General features: G+C 40.1%; 1 protein-coding gene across 1 annotated transcript in view; it reads right to left on the reverse strand.

The window, feature by feature from the left end:
* ADGRL4 (adhesion G protein-coupled receptor L4) overlaps nucleotides 1-14,705 on the reverse strand; it is a 73,601-nt gene extending 58,896 nt beyond the window's left edge. Inside the window, exons 1-3 of the mRNA XM_030953908.1 lie at nucleotides 14,615-14,705; nucleotides 14,075-14,135; nucleotides 12,494-12,643 (exon numbers count right to left, since the gene is read on the reverse strand). Coding sequence (XP_030809768.1) covers nucleotides 12,494-12,643; nucleotides 14,075-14,135; nucleotides 14,615-14,638 — 235 coding nt within the window. The 5' untranslated portion in view covers nucleotides 14,639-14,705. The remainder of the gene's footprint in view (nucleotides 1-12,493; nucleotides 12,644-14,074; nucleotides 14,136-14,614) is intronic.
* Nucleotides 14,706-15,124: the final 419 nt, after the last annotated feature.

Genomic DNA, 15,124 nt, shown 5'->3' on the forward strand with positions numbered 1-15,124 from the left:
CTGGTGGAAGCTGCACCCTGGTGCTGCAGAGGAGCTGCTCCGCAGGGTCTGGCCCTGGCAGAGCCATTGCCCAGCAGTGCCAGGAGGTGTGGCAGCCCTGCAGGGCAGTGTCCCCTCCCTGGGACACAATGCTGAGCCACAAACCCTGACCTGGGCGAATTTCACAGGGCGCTTGCACCCGTACAACACAGGTGAGGAGGGGAAAAAAGCCAGGGTTTCTTTATCTTGCTGTTTTCTCCTTTTCATGCCAAAAAGCCCGTCACCATGTTTTTTAGGGGCCACATGTGTCTGCAGCACAAACAGTACAGCACCAGAGAAAGAAAGGCTTGTTTACAGCAAAGGTTCAGTAAAGTGTTTAAAGAAAGAATTTTCCAGTAAGAAGAGATGGGCCCTAACCAAGAAGGAAGGCACTTGTTAAAGCAACTCTATCAGAATAGCAGATGAATCACAATGTGATACAGCACTATTTGAAAGGATGTTTTGAAAGGAACTGTCAGTAAGTATTTTAATAGCAAGTCTTCAATTTCTGCTTTATGGGGTTTTTAACCACCAAGAAGAAAACATAAGTAACAAGGAGGGATTTAGGAATTGTTTAGTGTTTGGCTGTTCAAAGAAAGAAAAGAGCCCTCCACATGCATTGCAGCTAATGAAAATTGCCATTATGGGGTTTTTTACTCCATTTGTGAATGCTAAACACTGTAATAATGCAAAGTCCTTGTGATTTTCTAAATCTCCTCAATAAGGAGGATATTATCTACTTATTTAATGACCCAATCTCTAATGGCAAGGAACTGCTACCACCAGCAGCTCCAGCTCATTCACATAGTTCCTCTCCCTAATTAAAAGGTCTTTACAGTTAAAAATAAAGAAATAAATCAATCAAAAACCTAAACTGCCATCAGATGGTAGGAAAATAAAAGGCACTTCAGGGACAGATTTTCAATTGCTTGGCATCCACAACTGGGAGTATTCTTTTGAAACAACTCAGTCCTCCTTTAGGCACCTCAGATAGAGCCAGACAGTTCAAAAATCCTCAAAATATGTTTCTTTGGAAAATCCATCCCTAACTGTGGCTTTGTGTCCAACAGCCATTGTGGCTAGCGAGACTCAATCGTAAGTCACCTACCTCCCTGCTGGAGGAATGTCATCAGCATCACCCCTTCTGCAGGAAACTCTGATTAGACACCTGAGTGTACTCATCTGTGCTCCTGCCACTGCTTGCTGCTACAGGAACAGAGGCAGCAGGTCTATTTTTACCACACTGCCAGTGAAGGCAGCAAAAGCCCTGCTCTTGGATTTCCCTCGCAGCTCTCAAAGCCAGGTGTCCACATTGCAGCACAGACTCCTTACTGGCTTGAAGATCAAGCTCAAAATGGGATGTGGCTGTCTGCATGGCATTCCTTGAGGGTAATGTGCCATTGCCAGGTTAAAAGTTTCCTGTAGGGTGATCAGTCTAAGGCCAAGACTTGAGTAATAATTCAAGAGCTGTTTACAGCTAATGAAAGCTGCAGTAGCTTTTTCTAAGAGCAGAGAATAAAGCTCAGAGGTTTTATAGCACATCCCTCTGCTCAAACAAAAAACATTTGGTGGTATTAACATACTACCTGTTTATTCAATAGGAAATACAAAAAGTTAGTTAGCAGTTCTTTTTTTCTTCAGCCTACAGCTGTGTAAATATTATTGCAGCCTCTCCTTTGACATCCACCTAAACCCCAGACCTGGTGTGCAAAGTGATATAAATGGAGCTCAACACTTGTGCAACCCACTGCTGTGTCCCAACATACCTAGGGCTGAGTATGTGACTTCTGTGAGACCAGTGATGCTGTATGATGCATCCCTGAAGTGACCTCATTTTCTAAAGGCAGCTTTACTATGAGTTTCCTAGGTTTTAACCATAAAGCTGAGTATGATGAAAGAGTTGTGGAATCACCATAGCAAGATTTGCATGACAACCCTGAAAAAGAAGCCAGATTGTAGTTCTGCATAGTTTACAACTGCTGCCCTGCACAGTTTCTATTTTGATCTGCTCAGATGAAAACAAACTTAACTTTGTTAAGTTTTAGAAACTTCTCGTCATCTCTGCTTTTGAGTCACTTTTGAAGGCTGTTTGCCTTTCCCATTTTCTCTGTGGTAGCTAAGGAGATGAAAGTCTTTCTGTATGCACCAGATATCCCTGACACAATGGGAGAGAAATATTGATATTTTTTATATTGCACAGTGGGTCATATTTATGAATTGATGCATGCTTCATCATAGCTCTAAATAATGGAACATTTTGGATAGGAACAAAGGGCCTGAAACTGTCTGTCTGTCTAAGTATCTCCACTTTCCTCTCCCTTCTGAACTCCTTACAGGCTGATTTTGGAAAGGTAGAGCTTCTTCAGGATCAATGTTCCCCATGAAAATGATTTATTCAAGAGAAAAAGTAAGGCAAAGCCTCCATTGTAATACAATTTTCCACCTACTCCTTTCTCATCACCACAAGGAAAAAATGCAGAACTTAGAGCTCCTATTCAGGCCTGCAGAGCTTAACTGAATTTCTCTCTCAGCCCATGACAACACCCTAAAGCTTCTCTGGAGTTTCTTTAGAGCCTCTGGTGTTACAGGGATCACTGATGAAGACTGTCATGGGATGCAGATTATTGCTGCAATGTCTCCCTGCCTGCCATGGCACTCTGATGCAAACTGCGAGCCAAGGCTGGGATACCCTCAGCCCTTTTGAGCTTTGGGGATACCCAAAACTCACTAGAATATTAGGAGGGCAGTGAAGATGGCTGTACTCTGTCCCAGCTGGGGACTGAGCATGACAAGACAGGACAATGGCTGTGGGAATAGACCCACAGCTCATGTGCCCAGATGGGGCAGAGAGAAGCAGTGGTATTCCAGTGTAGGATGAATTCACCTTTCCTCTTCGTCTCCCACTGGTAAAATTCTGGGGATAAAATCTGCAACACCTCAGGCTAATTTCACATTTTTTAAAATTGAGATTCAGGCACTTTGCAACAAATAAAAAGTAAATATATAAACATGCAAGTCACCATCCAAGCTTATGTTCTCCCTCACTGTAACTTATGTAGATTGCTGCCTATGTGCCTAGCTTTCATTACAAATAAAACATAAAAGCCAGTGCATATCCTGAAGAACTGTTTTTCTTTATTGCAACACCATTACATGAAACCTAGTAACATAAACAAAGATTAGACTTGGCTGTTTTGAACAAATAACCATTTATTGTCAAGGCTTTTCAGGAGCTTTCATTTTCCTTTTTGAAAAACAAGATCCTGTGCCAACCTAGCAAATGTGTAACATTAAATAATAAGCAAAATAATGGGACACCCTACCACACCATTATTTAGACAATCTCAGAGTGTCACAGTTGTACATGTCCAAGCTAAGGCAGTTAAATCAAGCATATTCAACCAAAACCCCACCAGCAGAGTCCCTTGGGACATGGCTGCTGTTCCTCAGTGCTGCAACCAGCCTTTAGAGCAGGAGAATACACAGGAGGAACCATCCAGGGGCAGAGTGCTCCACGCCACTGGAACAGCACACACAGAACACAGACAGAGAACCTTTTCCCTGTTTCCTGTCCCGGCACAGTGCCAGAGAGCGCAGGACAGACGTGTCTCACCCCAAGGAGCAGCCAGGTTTGTGGTGGGCAGGTGGAAGGAGACCCCCCTGCACCTCACTGTGTCTGCTCCAGCTGTGGCACCACAGCTGCTGAGGCTCTGGCCTCTGGCGCTCCCTGAACGTTAATTGCACCAGAATTCTCCATTTTCAAGTAATCGTGAATCTCCTAAGCCCAGCCAGAAGTAATCACACAAGCAGCTATCCCTTAGACAATGAGCAGAGATTATTCAGCTTCCTTGTACCCCAGTGAAACAGCAGCTTCCTTCCTGCCCTGATTGGGGCTGTGATTAACCAGGCAGTTCAAGGTGAAAGGAGAATGCGGCTCCAGGCATATATGGCTTCCTTTAACCTCAGCAAAACTCCGTGCCAGATATTTCAATTAGTGTGCACCAAGGTCACAAAATCAATTTCTTATCGCCGAAAAACACACATACTGTAAATTTCATTTTCAAGCCATAATCTCTAAATTAAATCTGTGTACCTAAAAAATATACAGTGCAAAATTGCAGTCCTTCAGCCCCCTCCCTCTCCTGCGGCCCAGCAGCATTTTCACAAACATCACCTGGCTTTGTGCTCTATATTTAGAGCACAATGTTTGGTTAGATTCTAATCTTCTTGGAGAACGTCATTATCTCTTTCTTTGGCAAATAGAGGTCCAAAGTGTCAATTACCTTCTTAAACTCTTTCATACACACAGGGCTGAGCCGGGTTTGATATTCGCTCTGCCAACAGCTCAGTCGGCAATTTTTCACAGTCATACACAGAAAAATTGTGCACCAGCATATCATCCTAGATAAATTACACATTTCAAATGTGGTTACATACAACTTCACCACTCCTGGCCAGCATGTTTTGGCAGAAGAAAATAAAAAACAACAACTAAAAAAAAGGCAAAAAAAATCCCAAAGAAAACATTTTTCTGCAATTGAACTCTATGATTTCAGTATAGAGTTACACAGAAAAAAGTAAAATGAGTATAGGAGATTAGTGGGCTATTATTATATGTAAGTCAGTGGAGCTGTGCAGAACTGACATTATCTCATGTGTGTAATTCCTGATGATGCATCCCTTTTTCTGTGGGTGACACTGACTTCACAGCCCAAAGGCAGCTGCACAGTCTGATGGCTGCAGCAGCCTCTACCATGAGCAAGTCTAGGTTGAGAAATCTCAAGGAAGCGGAATTTACGGAAGCAATTTCTTTACAATAAATCCTGTTCTTTCCTTAACAAAAACTAATTTTGACTATACAGTCACAGAATGAGTAAAACGGACAATTTTGAGATTACTGTACTTTTTTCATAGAAAATTCTGCTTTTATTCACATGCCTACTTATACACAGGTCCCTGTGTACATGGCCGTGTGTATTTAATATACATGTATGAGTATACATGTTCGGGAAATACTTTTCATCCTTTTACTTCAAAACAGCAAGTGAGAAGAACATATTGTTACTGTTGGACCTCCTGGGACTACAGATGTTAGAGACACAGGAAGGGAATCATATCTCTGGTAAACACAAAGTAAGCAAACTCTGAAATAACAAGTTTATAGCTCCTTAAATGAATTTTCCCACATCCTCTGAACATGTAACATATTGATTCTTAGTACCATAAAGCAGGATGAAAGGAGTATTTTCTCAAGAAAGGAAATTAGCATTATTTGGCAAGGGTTAAAACACATTTTGAATTAAACAAGTAAGAAACCATCCAAGTGCAGATAATCAGCCTAAAAGTTTGGGTAAATTTTTGAGAGAGACAAATAACTCTTTTCTACCTCATCATCTACACACATTTTAAAAACTCATTTTAGATGCAAACACGACTAATTTAAAAGAGAGTCTGGTTATGATTAAAGATATAACAAGAGGAAGTTTTGTTTCTTTTTGGTTCTTTCAAAAATGCATTACTGTATTTTAGTCATGCTCAAAGTACCATTTCAAGAAAATGTAAACAAAACACATAAAAAACCAGAGAGGTTTTTTTTTTTTTTGGCTCAAATCTGACAATGTAATGAATCTATCGAAAAAGTCCCTAAAATGGACTTTGTCCAAGGCTTCTAAAAGTTAGGGTCAATCTTAAAAATAGTTATGGTAGGCTGTGTCTTTGACCCAGGTGAACTGTGTTTTCTGGCAGTAGGAAGAAGAGCTAACTCTCTGAAGATCCTCTGTCTCGCATTTGAGTGGGAAACTGGGAGTGATTTCTTAATTTTTGGATTTGACATTTTGGATGCATAAAACGCTTTGAGTCAAAACTTTATGGACTCAGCTACCACCAAAGGGGTATCGCGGACAGCCAAAGGTGGTACAGAGACTCCATCATGAGAAGGCATGAAAATACACTTTATTATTAGAAATCTACAGTTCTTATAGAAATAATGGTGGACCTAAGACCTGATTGGCCTTTAGGAATCTTCTCTCACACTATTGGTGAACTATGAATAGCACACTCTGGAGAACCATAGCTATAAACAATGGTTACAGAAAGAGAGATGATAATTGTTTGAATTCTCTCCTCTAAGTTTCCCACAGCTCCTACACAGCTTCCCAGGATTTTGCTGGGAGAACCATGTCTCTCTCTGTGATTCCACACTCAGCCATTTACAGAGGTAAGACAATTGGAGTAAGACAGCCTCCACCATGCCTTATTCAGCAGGGTTGTATTGTTACTCCAGACATCCTGCGCTGCTTTCTTCCTGACTCACGTTCTCATGCACCACCAGGCGCTGCTCCCCTTTCAAATTCCTGACCTACTCTTAAAAAATTCAACTAAAACATAATTTGAATATAGCTATAAAAAATAAATTCAAGGCTACAGAAGCTGTTTTGACTAATACTGTTAGCTAAGGGTATGGTTATTTTCAGGAAAATAAACATAACTCCATCCTTAGTGGCTGGAAGGCAACCATACAACAGCTGGTTAGTCCCCAGCAGCCTATGGACATCACAGCCATCAAACCCTTCCCAAATTCACAGAAAGTGTGACATCTTGCACATGAAAAGGCAAAGACACGCATAAAGCCATAGGTACCCAAATGGCCAGGAGGCTGCTGTGTTAACGTTAACACCAGCACTTTCCTAGGCAAGTGGACTGTTATGCACAAGAAAATCAAATCCTCCAAGTTAATTTATCCAGACTTTTCAATTCCATGATCAGCCTACAGGTTTAATCTGGAATGTGAAATCAAGATACCTCAGCTGGGTAACATCTCACAGCTCAGCAGTCAATCTCTGCACTTCATGAAAAGTAAAAAACCAGTCAGCTGTATCATTACCAAAGAAAACACAAGGGAAGAAAACTTTCCGTCCTCTGAAGAAGAACCCTGAAGCCATGGGCTAAGTTAAATATAATATCTAAATATGCAACAAATAGAATGGTGCCTCCCAAAAACTCTTGGGATCACCAAAATGACCAACACCTAAATCTGCAGTAGGAATTCTGAATTATGAGGTGACTCCTGCTTCTTCCCTGAAACCATGAAAAAGCTACAGCAGAATATAGAGGCAAAGAAGAAGAGATTGGGAGGTTGCAGGAAGAGAAGGGGAAAGGAAAAAGGGTAAGGAGCATGTCAAAAGGGCTGGCAATTAGTGATCCTCCTTGGCCCCCTCTATAGCAGATCCCAAGTTTTCCAAGCTGTCACACGCTGAGTTGAGCCCTGTTAGTGTTTGGCTAAGGCATATCTTTCTCCTGCTGTGCTATGTTAGAGCAGCTGCAATTTGCCTTTTTATAGCTTGTGGTAACTGATAGCAGTGAAATGAATTTAGGAAATGTGTGGATTGGATCTTCCATATCAGTGATTTCAGACTATTTGGTAAACACAGAAGTGACTTCCAGTGATGTATGCCTGCTGTTAAAAAAAAAGTGTCCTTTGGGTGTATCAACATTTGAATTAAATAATTTTCTATTGATGAACAATTTTGAATAGAATGAAATGATTATACACAGTGGTTTTACAGGGTCATTTTAATTTGAAAGCAAAAATTCTCTCCATAAAAACTATACACAAATTTGGTACTGCAGAATGGCAACAATGACACCAGTGAATCCAAACAAGTTCAGTGATTGCAATAAAAGTCAATGGTGGGACTCAGCAGCATCATGTTACAACAAGGAACTGAGGTCTCACAGGAAAACTTCTTTTTATATACAGCAAAAGCCAGAGTTGGTATTTTGACCCTCTATAAAGCAAGAAAATATGTTTGTGTTCAGATATTGAGCATGCTTTCAATTTGATTCAGCTGGATTTACACAAATTGCCCTGTGTTCTAACAGGGATTCTGTATTTTGATACAAAATACCACTTTGGACTGATGTACTTTTTACCTCTAAAATGATAAATCCTCCTACAGTGCACTTCAGAAACAGAGTTACTGCCTTGCCCCAGTAGAAAGTTTCTCTGACAGCCTAAGTCCTTGCTCTATATTTCTGGAAGAGCTGTAACTATTTTACAAGTAACGCTGATTAATCTTGCAGTATAATTTGCAAGTGACATTTACAAGGGAATATTGTGTAGGGATATCTGGGAGGGATATTGTGTTCAGGCTTTTCCTGCTTGCCTGCCTACCCTCCTGGAACAAACAGCACTGCTTCATTTTCCTTCCGTATTTTACAAAGTTAAAGTAAACACTGTGATCACACTGTTTACTTTAATTTCCTGCAGTGTGCCAGCAAAGCAGCAAATTGGCAGTCAGCAATCAAGAAGCAGCCAGCATTTGAAACAGCAGAGCTGCTTAGGAAAGCATCACTGATGCCAACTCATTTTCCCCTTTGTTTTAAAAATAAAATATTGGCTTCTATGAAGTTTTACTTCTACCCTTATCTTTTCTAAAGGATCAAAAATTTTGTTCGCTTCCTTTAATTTTCTTTCAGAAGAAAGCTGGAATTATGAACAACACCCGATTTATATGTACAACTCTTCTTACATAAATGGCAAATATATACTATTTATCTGTAAAAAATCCGTGGCATTTTTGCATGAGAGGAAGTTAACTTCTCTATAAATCAGTTGTTTCTGGGTATATCTTTATTTTTTATGCCAAGAGCTTTAGCCCATGTTACTTCAATTATGTGTATGATATTGTGAAGCTAAAGCCTTGTGCATTACAAGCAGAATACACATCTGCACAAGAACAGTCCTAAGAAGCAAATAGATGTACTATCAGAGGTCATTCTCTCTTATTTAATACTACATAAAGCAAGGAATATAAATACAAAAGAAAAGGTAAGGAGACTGGGATAGTATTTTGTACCTCAGAGGTGTAAAACTTGACAAGGTGACTCATTTATGGCTTTCTGGAAGATACTGTACAGAGGGAATTTATTGCTCTGTAAGTTATAATTCCAATATATAAAAGAGGCCAGATACCACAATCAGTTATTCTCCTGACTATGTGCATTCCTGCATATATTCTTGCTGAAGACAATGAGATTATGAAGAGGATTAGCTTTTTGTTAGAGTGGCCAAAGTATGCCTTCAGAAAGTCCAAAACATGACCTAATTTAAAGTGGTTGAAACCTTGTGGGAAAGATTGTAAAAGGATAATTATTTTAAAAGCCATGACTTTGACACCAGGAAATTAAATTCATATCTATGTGTCTTTATCTATACACAGCAAATCCAATAATCTTGAGCTCTCTGCAGTCACTTAGCCAGCTGGCAAACGGAGCAAAGTCAAAACTAACAAACCCCACTCCTAAGGTATGTTGACATCAGTGATTCATGATTCATCAATAATGGTGCTAGGAAATAAATGTAAGAGGACATTATTGCCTTTTGCAGCACAGAAAACTCAAGGGAAAATGTCTACGTGTGTCGCAGTGAAAAGACAGGGCTAGCAAAGAAATAACTTTTACAAGTATTTAAGAGGTGTTACAAGCAAGTAAAAGTAGAGAAACAAATGTAAACCTTTCACTGTAAGAATGTACCTATAAATAAAAATGAAGAGTTTCTCAGCCATGAAAGCTTAAGAGGACTAACCTGAAAACTAAGATTTTCTGTTCAACATGTTTATAAGAAGGAAGAATTTGAATTGCTTGTTTCAGAATAAAATCTCAAAACAATGACTGTTCTGGTTTAATTGTCTACCAGGATAACCACAATGAATAAGTTGGTTCTACATTATGCAAAATTACTAATGTTGTTGACAGTAATTATGACTCTCGCAGCCTATCTAAATAACAAAAAGGGCAAATATGTAAACATAATGTACTACATAGTCTCTTTCGAAAATGCCTGTATTAGCACATAATTGATGATCTCCTTTGAAGGTGACTGCACTATCATTGTAAAAGCCTAAGATTATTAACTGAATAAAAATGGGTAGCTATCTCTAGAACAGCACACACACCTGCTGCTTTTGCCACACAGAACAGCAAGATCTCATACATCATTTAACAACTGAGGCTTTGCTTTACGTCTTCACAGCTTTAAACTATTCATGATAGGGTGTAGCCTACATTTCTAACCCTTTATAGAACCTACCCAATTAAAATTCTGGTTAATTTTTTATGCTATTAGAGGACTACTGCACAATATTAGTAATGCACTGTGTTTCATACTGCCCTAGAGAAACATTGTCTCTCTTTCAGGGCCAGCAGCCACACCGTTCTGATATCAGCTTTGCTAGAGGGTAAGTGACTTTGGTGGCTGTTGAGATATTTTACCAGAGAAAATGTTGGTCTCCAGACATGAGACTTGCTTCAAACCATTGCCACTTGACTGCAATGCACCACAAGTACATCTAATATCTCGTTTGCCTGGACTGACTTTGGATATTTTATTTAAAAGACTGAGTTTTCAAACATGGAGTATAATTCTTAATAAAAAATTAATGAATTTACAAGATTTGTGAATGCATATTTTGCTGCATTGAATTTTCTTTAAGTGCTCAATGAATGCTCTTATGAAATTTGAATGTAGATTTCTCTAAGAAAATGCAGGTAAAAGGGAAAGTAAGAAAAAGGTATTGTATGAGAAAAAAAGAGCATGGAGGGCAAGATAAATCTGTCCTCACAAATTTGGATTTAATAACATTATAATAAGTGCATATATAATGGATGGGTTTAAGAACATCAATCATGGCAGTGAGAACAACAGGTATCCTTACTGCAAATTGATTATTCATAATTGCAGACTTTCTAGACCAGTACAGACAATGTAGTGGGTACCAGATGATGCCAGGTAAGTAAATGCTAGTTTGATTTATAACAGGCAGTATTGTTAAAATTGATTGTTTTTCTTTTTTCTCTGCATTATTCACAAGTGTAGACCCTTGCCTCTGCAAACATGATGTGCACTTATTATTCAAACCAGCTGACTTTCATTGTGCTACAATTGAACTAGTGCAAGAGCAAAACCAGTGTTGTGAAGGCCATTTCTTACTTTCTTTTGTCCATCTTGATAGACAAATAATGATTGACCTATCACAGCAATGTTAGCATTAAATTCAAGCAATTTATTTAGAAACTACATGAAACTTGATGCAAAGAAGAGACTGACAGAAGTGTTTGTTCAGACTTTAGAAGGGAAGGCAAAGGGCAAATAACAATGCTGCCTACTCTACTTAATGGGAGGTCATGAGCGCGTATGGAGGAGATGAAGCTAAACTATTATTAGAAATGTACAGTGGTAAGTGCACATGGGAAGGAAAAGTTACAAGCTGCGACCAGAGAAACCTCAACCAGATATCAGAAAAAACATTTTCACAATTGGTCACACCCTGAAACAAGGGCCCAGAGAGGTGCAGGTTTCATCCTTGGAGATACTCAAAACTCAGCTGGCCAAAGCCCTAAGCTGCCTGCTCTAAGTTGAACCTGCTCTGAGTGGGGAGCTGGACCAGATGACCTACAGAAGTCTCTTTCAAACTAAATTATTCTATAATTTTGTGATTCCTCACTTTTTGTTATTTTATACATCTATATTTCTCTTTAAACATTCCCACCTTATAAACAAAAAAAAGAAGGCCTTAGAAAAAAGGCTTTTGCATTCTAAATCTTAAACAAACATACTTCCATGCACAGCATGGCAAATAAGCTACAGAACTCCAAAATACCTGTGGGCTGCTTTCCTACACTCATACCAAACCAAAGGGTTATTACAAAGTAATAGTAACTGCTAAATTTTCCAAGATGATTGAGACACAAAAACTGATCTGGTAAATGGTTACTTCTCCTAACTACTTCTCAGGATACTGAAAACTGACAAGATTCAGTTCAGCCTGTCTGCAGCGGGACATAGCCATACCTAACAGTGAAAATAAATATTAGAGCTATTCATAGTAGAAGACAACCCAAATATGAAGGTGGGGAAAATATGCTTTTCTTTAGATGAAAGACAGAGTAATCTTAAAGTAGATTGCTTAATAGGATTTCTGGCATATTTCTCTGTAGTGGAGAAATCAACATTGGCAAGTGTCTGTGGCATACACACCTCCCTGTTTTCCTAGAGCAGTCCAGGAGCTGTTACTTGATGGTGATCAGCTGCTGGGAAGAGTGGCCAAGTGCTGTGTGTGTGAGGCAGGGAGCTGAAGGCTGTGCAGTGGCCACCACACCAGCCCTAACTTCAGAAATCCTGAGTCACAAGGGAAATTGCTGAAGGTAAATCAGCGAAGATTAGTTAGCAGCTCTCATGGAAAAGAAAAGCTGGAAAACAGCTTCATACTCAACTGAGATACATGGCAAGCTGTATCAAAACACCAAGCTGAGCATAATTTGTACAATTTCTCAGAAAATATTAAAGTTTTTGGCTTTGAAGACATGTTAGTGTAGGATACTGCTGGGACATAAAGTTTAATCCTTGAGCTAGTAGGCTCTTGGATACATTTTTCAAGTGAGCACATAAAGAAATGTATAGGTAACATCTGTTTACCTTTACAGACTGTTATGCCATTTCCTGTGTATCCTTGGGAGCAGTAGCAGCCTGTTGTCCCACCCTGAACTTCACACCTGGCATCTTTGTGGCATGTCATGTTGCAGCTCGGAGAAGTGCAGCCATAGTCCAGCAGACTGGAAATCAAAACTGGAACAAAGGAAAATCAGACTTGTTTCATTATCTAAAACCTTTATTCTGAGCTCTAAAATGAGATCTGGGCCAAAGCTTTCCACAAAATGTGTGTATGCCAGTAAACACCATCACAGACTCTGCTGTACTGCAGGATAGGGCAAGGGCCACCAGCTACAGGGGCGTCTTTGGTAGAACAGCAGCCACCACAGATAAACAACTCAAATGTGGTCTCAACCAGTATAAAATTGATAAACAGCACAGAAGTCACTCAGTGATTGGGGGGAAACATTTCAATGGCTTTCAAAGCTCTCTAGTAGTTTCTAGTAAAGCCCAGGCATTTATTTGCACTTTGAATTATGTATGGAGCGAAATCCAAACTGCCCTACATGTCTGAGGGAAAAATACCAAAGAGGGCTCCCCTGATCACACTTTTTATTCTTATAAGCACTCCCATACTTCTGAAGCTAACACATAGGCGTGGTTTAGTAGATAAGATGCAATATCACATATTTACATCATTATGATAGCAGGGTTTAAAAATTATTTATGGTGTGGCAACTTATTTAAATTTAATCTCTCAAAACACCATAACTACTTTCCCATTGTATGAATGCATATGCTTTTCTACACAAAGAAAAAAAATGAATCTCTTTTGAGAAAACTTACAGATCACTGTACTATCACACACACCCTACAATAGGTAGATATAAGGCATTTAGCTCAGAAATGAATTTTTTTTTTACTTTGTAGTTTACAAATTGTTAGCGGAACATAGTGAAAGTTGCAGAGCACAAAGATCCTTCTGGGTGCTGTCTTTCCCTGCAGTTCTGCTTTTCCCTACCTAAATGTCATTCTGGATATTTGCTAGCCTAGTGTTACAGTTTCATTGCTGCATGAAATCTCACAGAGATATTTTTTTCTCGGAAAAATTAAGACTTCACGAAAAATCCAAAAGACTTAAAATTACACACAATTTTAAAATAATTATATATAATTCGAATCAATTTAGATATCCACAAATTTCACATTTTCTCTGTGTTTCTGAGAGGAGAGACTGTCTTCCACAGGGATTAAAACAGAAACCTGTTGATTCTGTTGTCATTTTACTGTTTTCAGCATGTGAAATCTAAAAATTTCCCAAGCAGATGGAGAGAGAGAGAAGGAAAAAAACATACAAAAAATGCACAGAAACTCACAATGTTTCTGGGTTTTTTTTCAGCACAAAGGCCACAGTGAGATAAGGACTGGTGTTTTGGGGTTTGGTTGTGGGATGGTACTAACCATGCAATAACCAAATCCAACAGCTGCACTGATCAAAGCTACAGGGATTTCCAGTCCTGTGTACCCAGCAGGTTTCAACCTCCTCCAATATAATAATTTCTCCTTGTCAGATCCCACTCCCTTCTCACCTGCCACACACTCCTCAGAGACAGAGGTTTCACCTACCTAGGAATGGAAGCAGTTTCATTGGTGATGCCGTTGCTGTGCAGTGCCTGGTGCAGAGCCCCTGTGTCAGAGAAAAAAACTCCCTGCTTTAAAATATATGACCATGTGCAAAATACGCACATATGACTGTGGGGAGAGCGATGTCCCGGTACAGGCACAGCCCTGACTCTGCCCTCTGTCCCAAGCCTCACGCTTCCAAAAGTTCCTGAGGCTCTCAGGCAGGACAGGAAGGGTCAGGAGGGGCTGAGGAGCTGGTCTTCTGGCAAGTAGGAAAGCAGTGAGAAAGCAAAAGGGAAACAAGAGGCTGCGTCTTGCAGAGGATATCAGAGAGGATTCCGGGGTGAGGAGGTTAGAGGAGCATGGGGCTGTTTGGGAGAGCGGCAGGGGCAGGGTGAGGCTGGAAGGGGTGACTGCAGCCTGCTGGCAGTGCAGGAGCAGCAGGTGGGGCAGATGAGGGAGGGTGAGGAAGAGGTGGGGGAGAATGGTGACTTGCTCGGTGTTTACGAGCTCAGAGGTAACGGCCTGCATGCTTCCTTCCACCTTTTCCTGCTGACATGAGTACATGTGAGCCCTGAGATTCTTGTTTGGAATCAGTCTTGGCTGACTGCTGTTGTTCTTACTGCTCTCTTCGGTTTTGAGATGGATCTTAACTGCAGTCAAGCAATGTTGCTTTAAGGGTAATGGGATGTAAGGGAGGTACAGGAAATCACTGAACTCCGCTTTGTGAGGAAAACAAAGACATAGGCAGGGAGGAAAGAGGCAGGAAACTCAGGAACTGAAGGAGACCAAATTTCTAAGAGTTCATGGGTTGTGTAATAAGACATGTTCAATATAGCATTTGGCATGTCTTTGTGTTTAACTCAAGAGCAGCTTTATTCTCATTCTAGCATCCTGAAGAGACTTCAGCATGTACTTGTTTCATGCATTGATATGCCAATATTTTCTCTAATCTTGCCAGAGACAATGTGCCTACAGTCATTTCCCAGCTTTCTGGAGAGGATGGCTCTCATGTTGAAGCACTGTAAAAACTGAAGCAATGAGGTGTGCCTG

Source organism: Camarhynchus parvulus, chromosome 8 (assembly GCF_901933205.1).
Source record: "Camarhynchus parvulus chromosome 8, STF_HiC, whole genome shotgun sequence".
Taxonomy (NCBI): domain Eukaryota; kingdom Metazoa; phylum Chordata; class Aves; order Passeriformes; family Thraupidae; genus Camarhynchus; species Camarhynchus parvulus.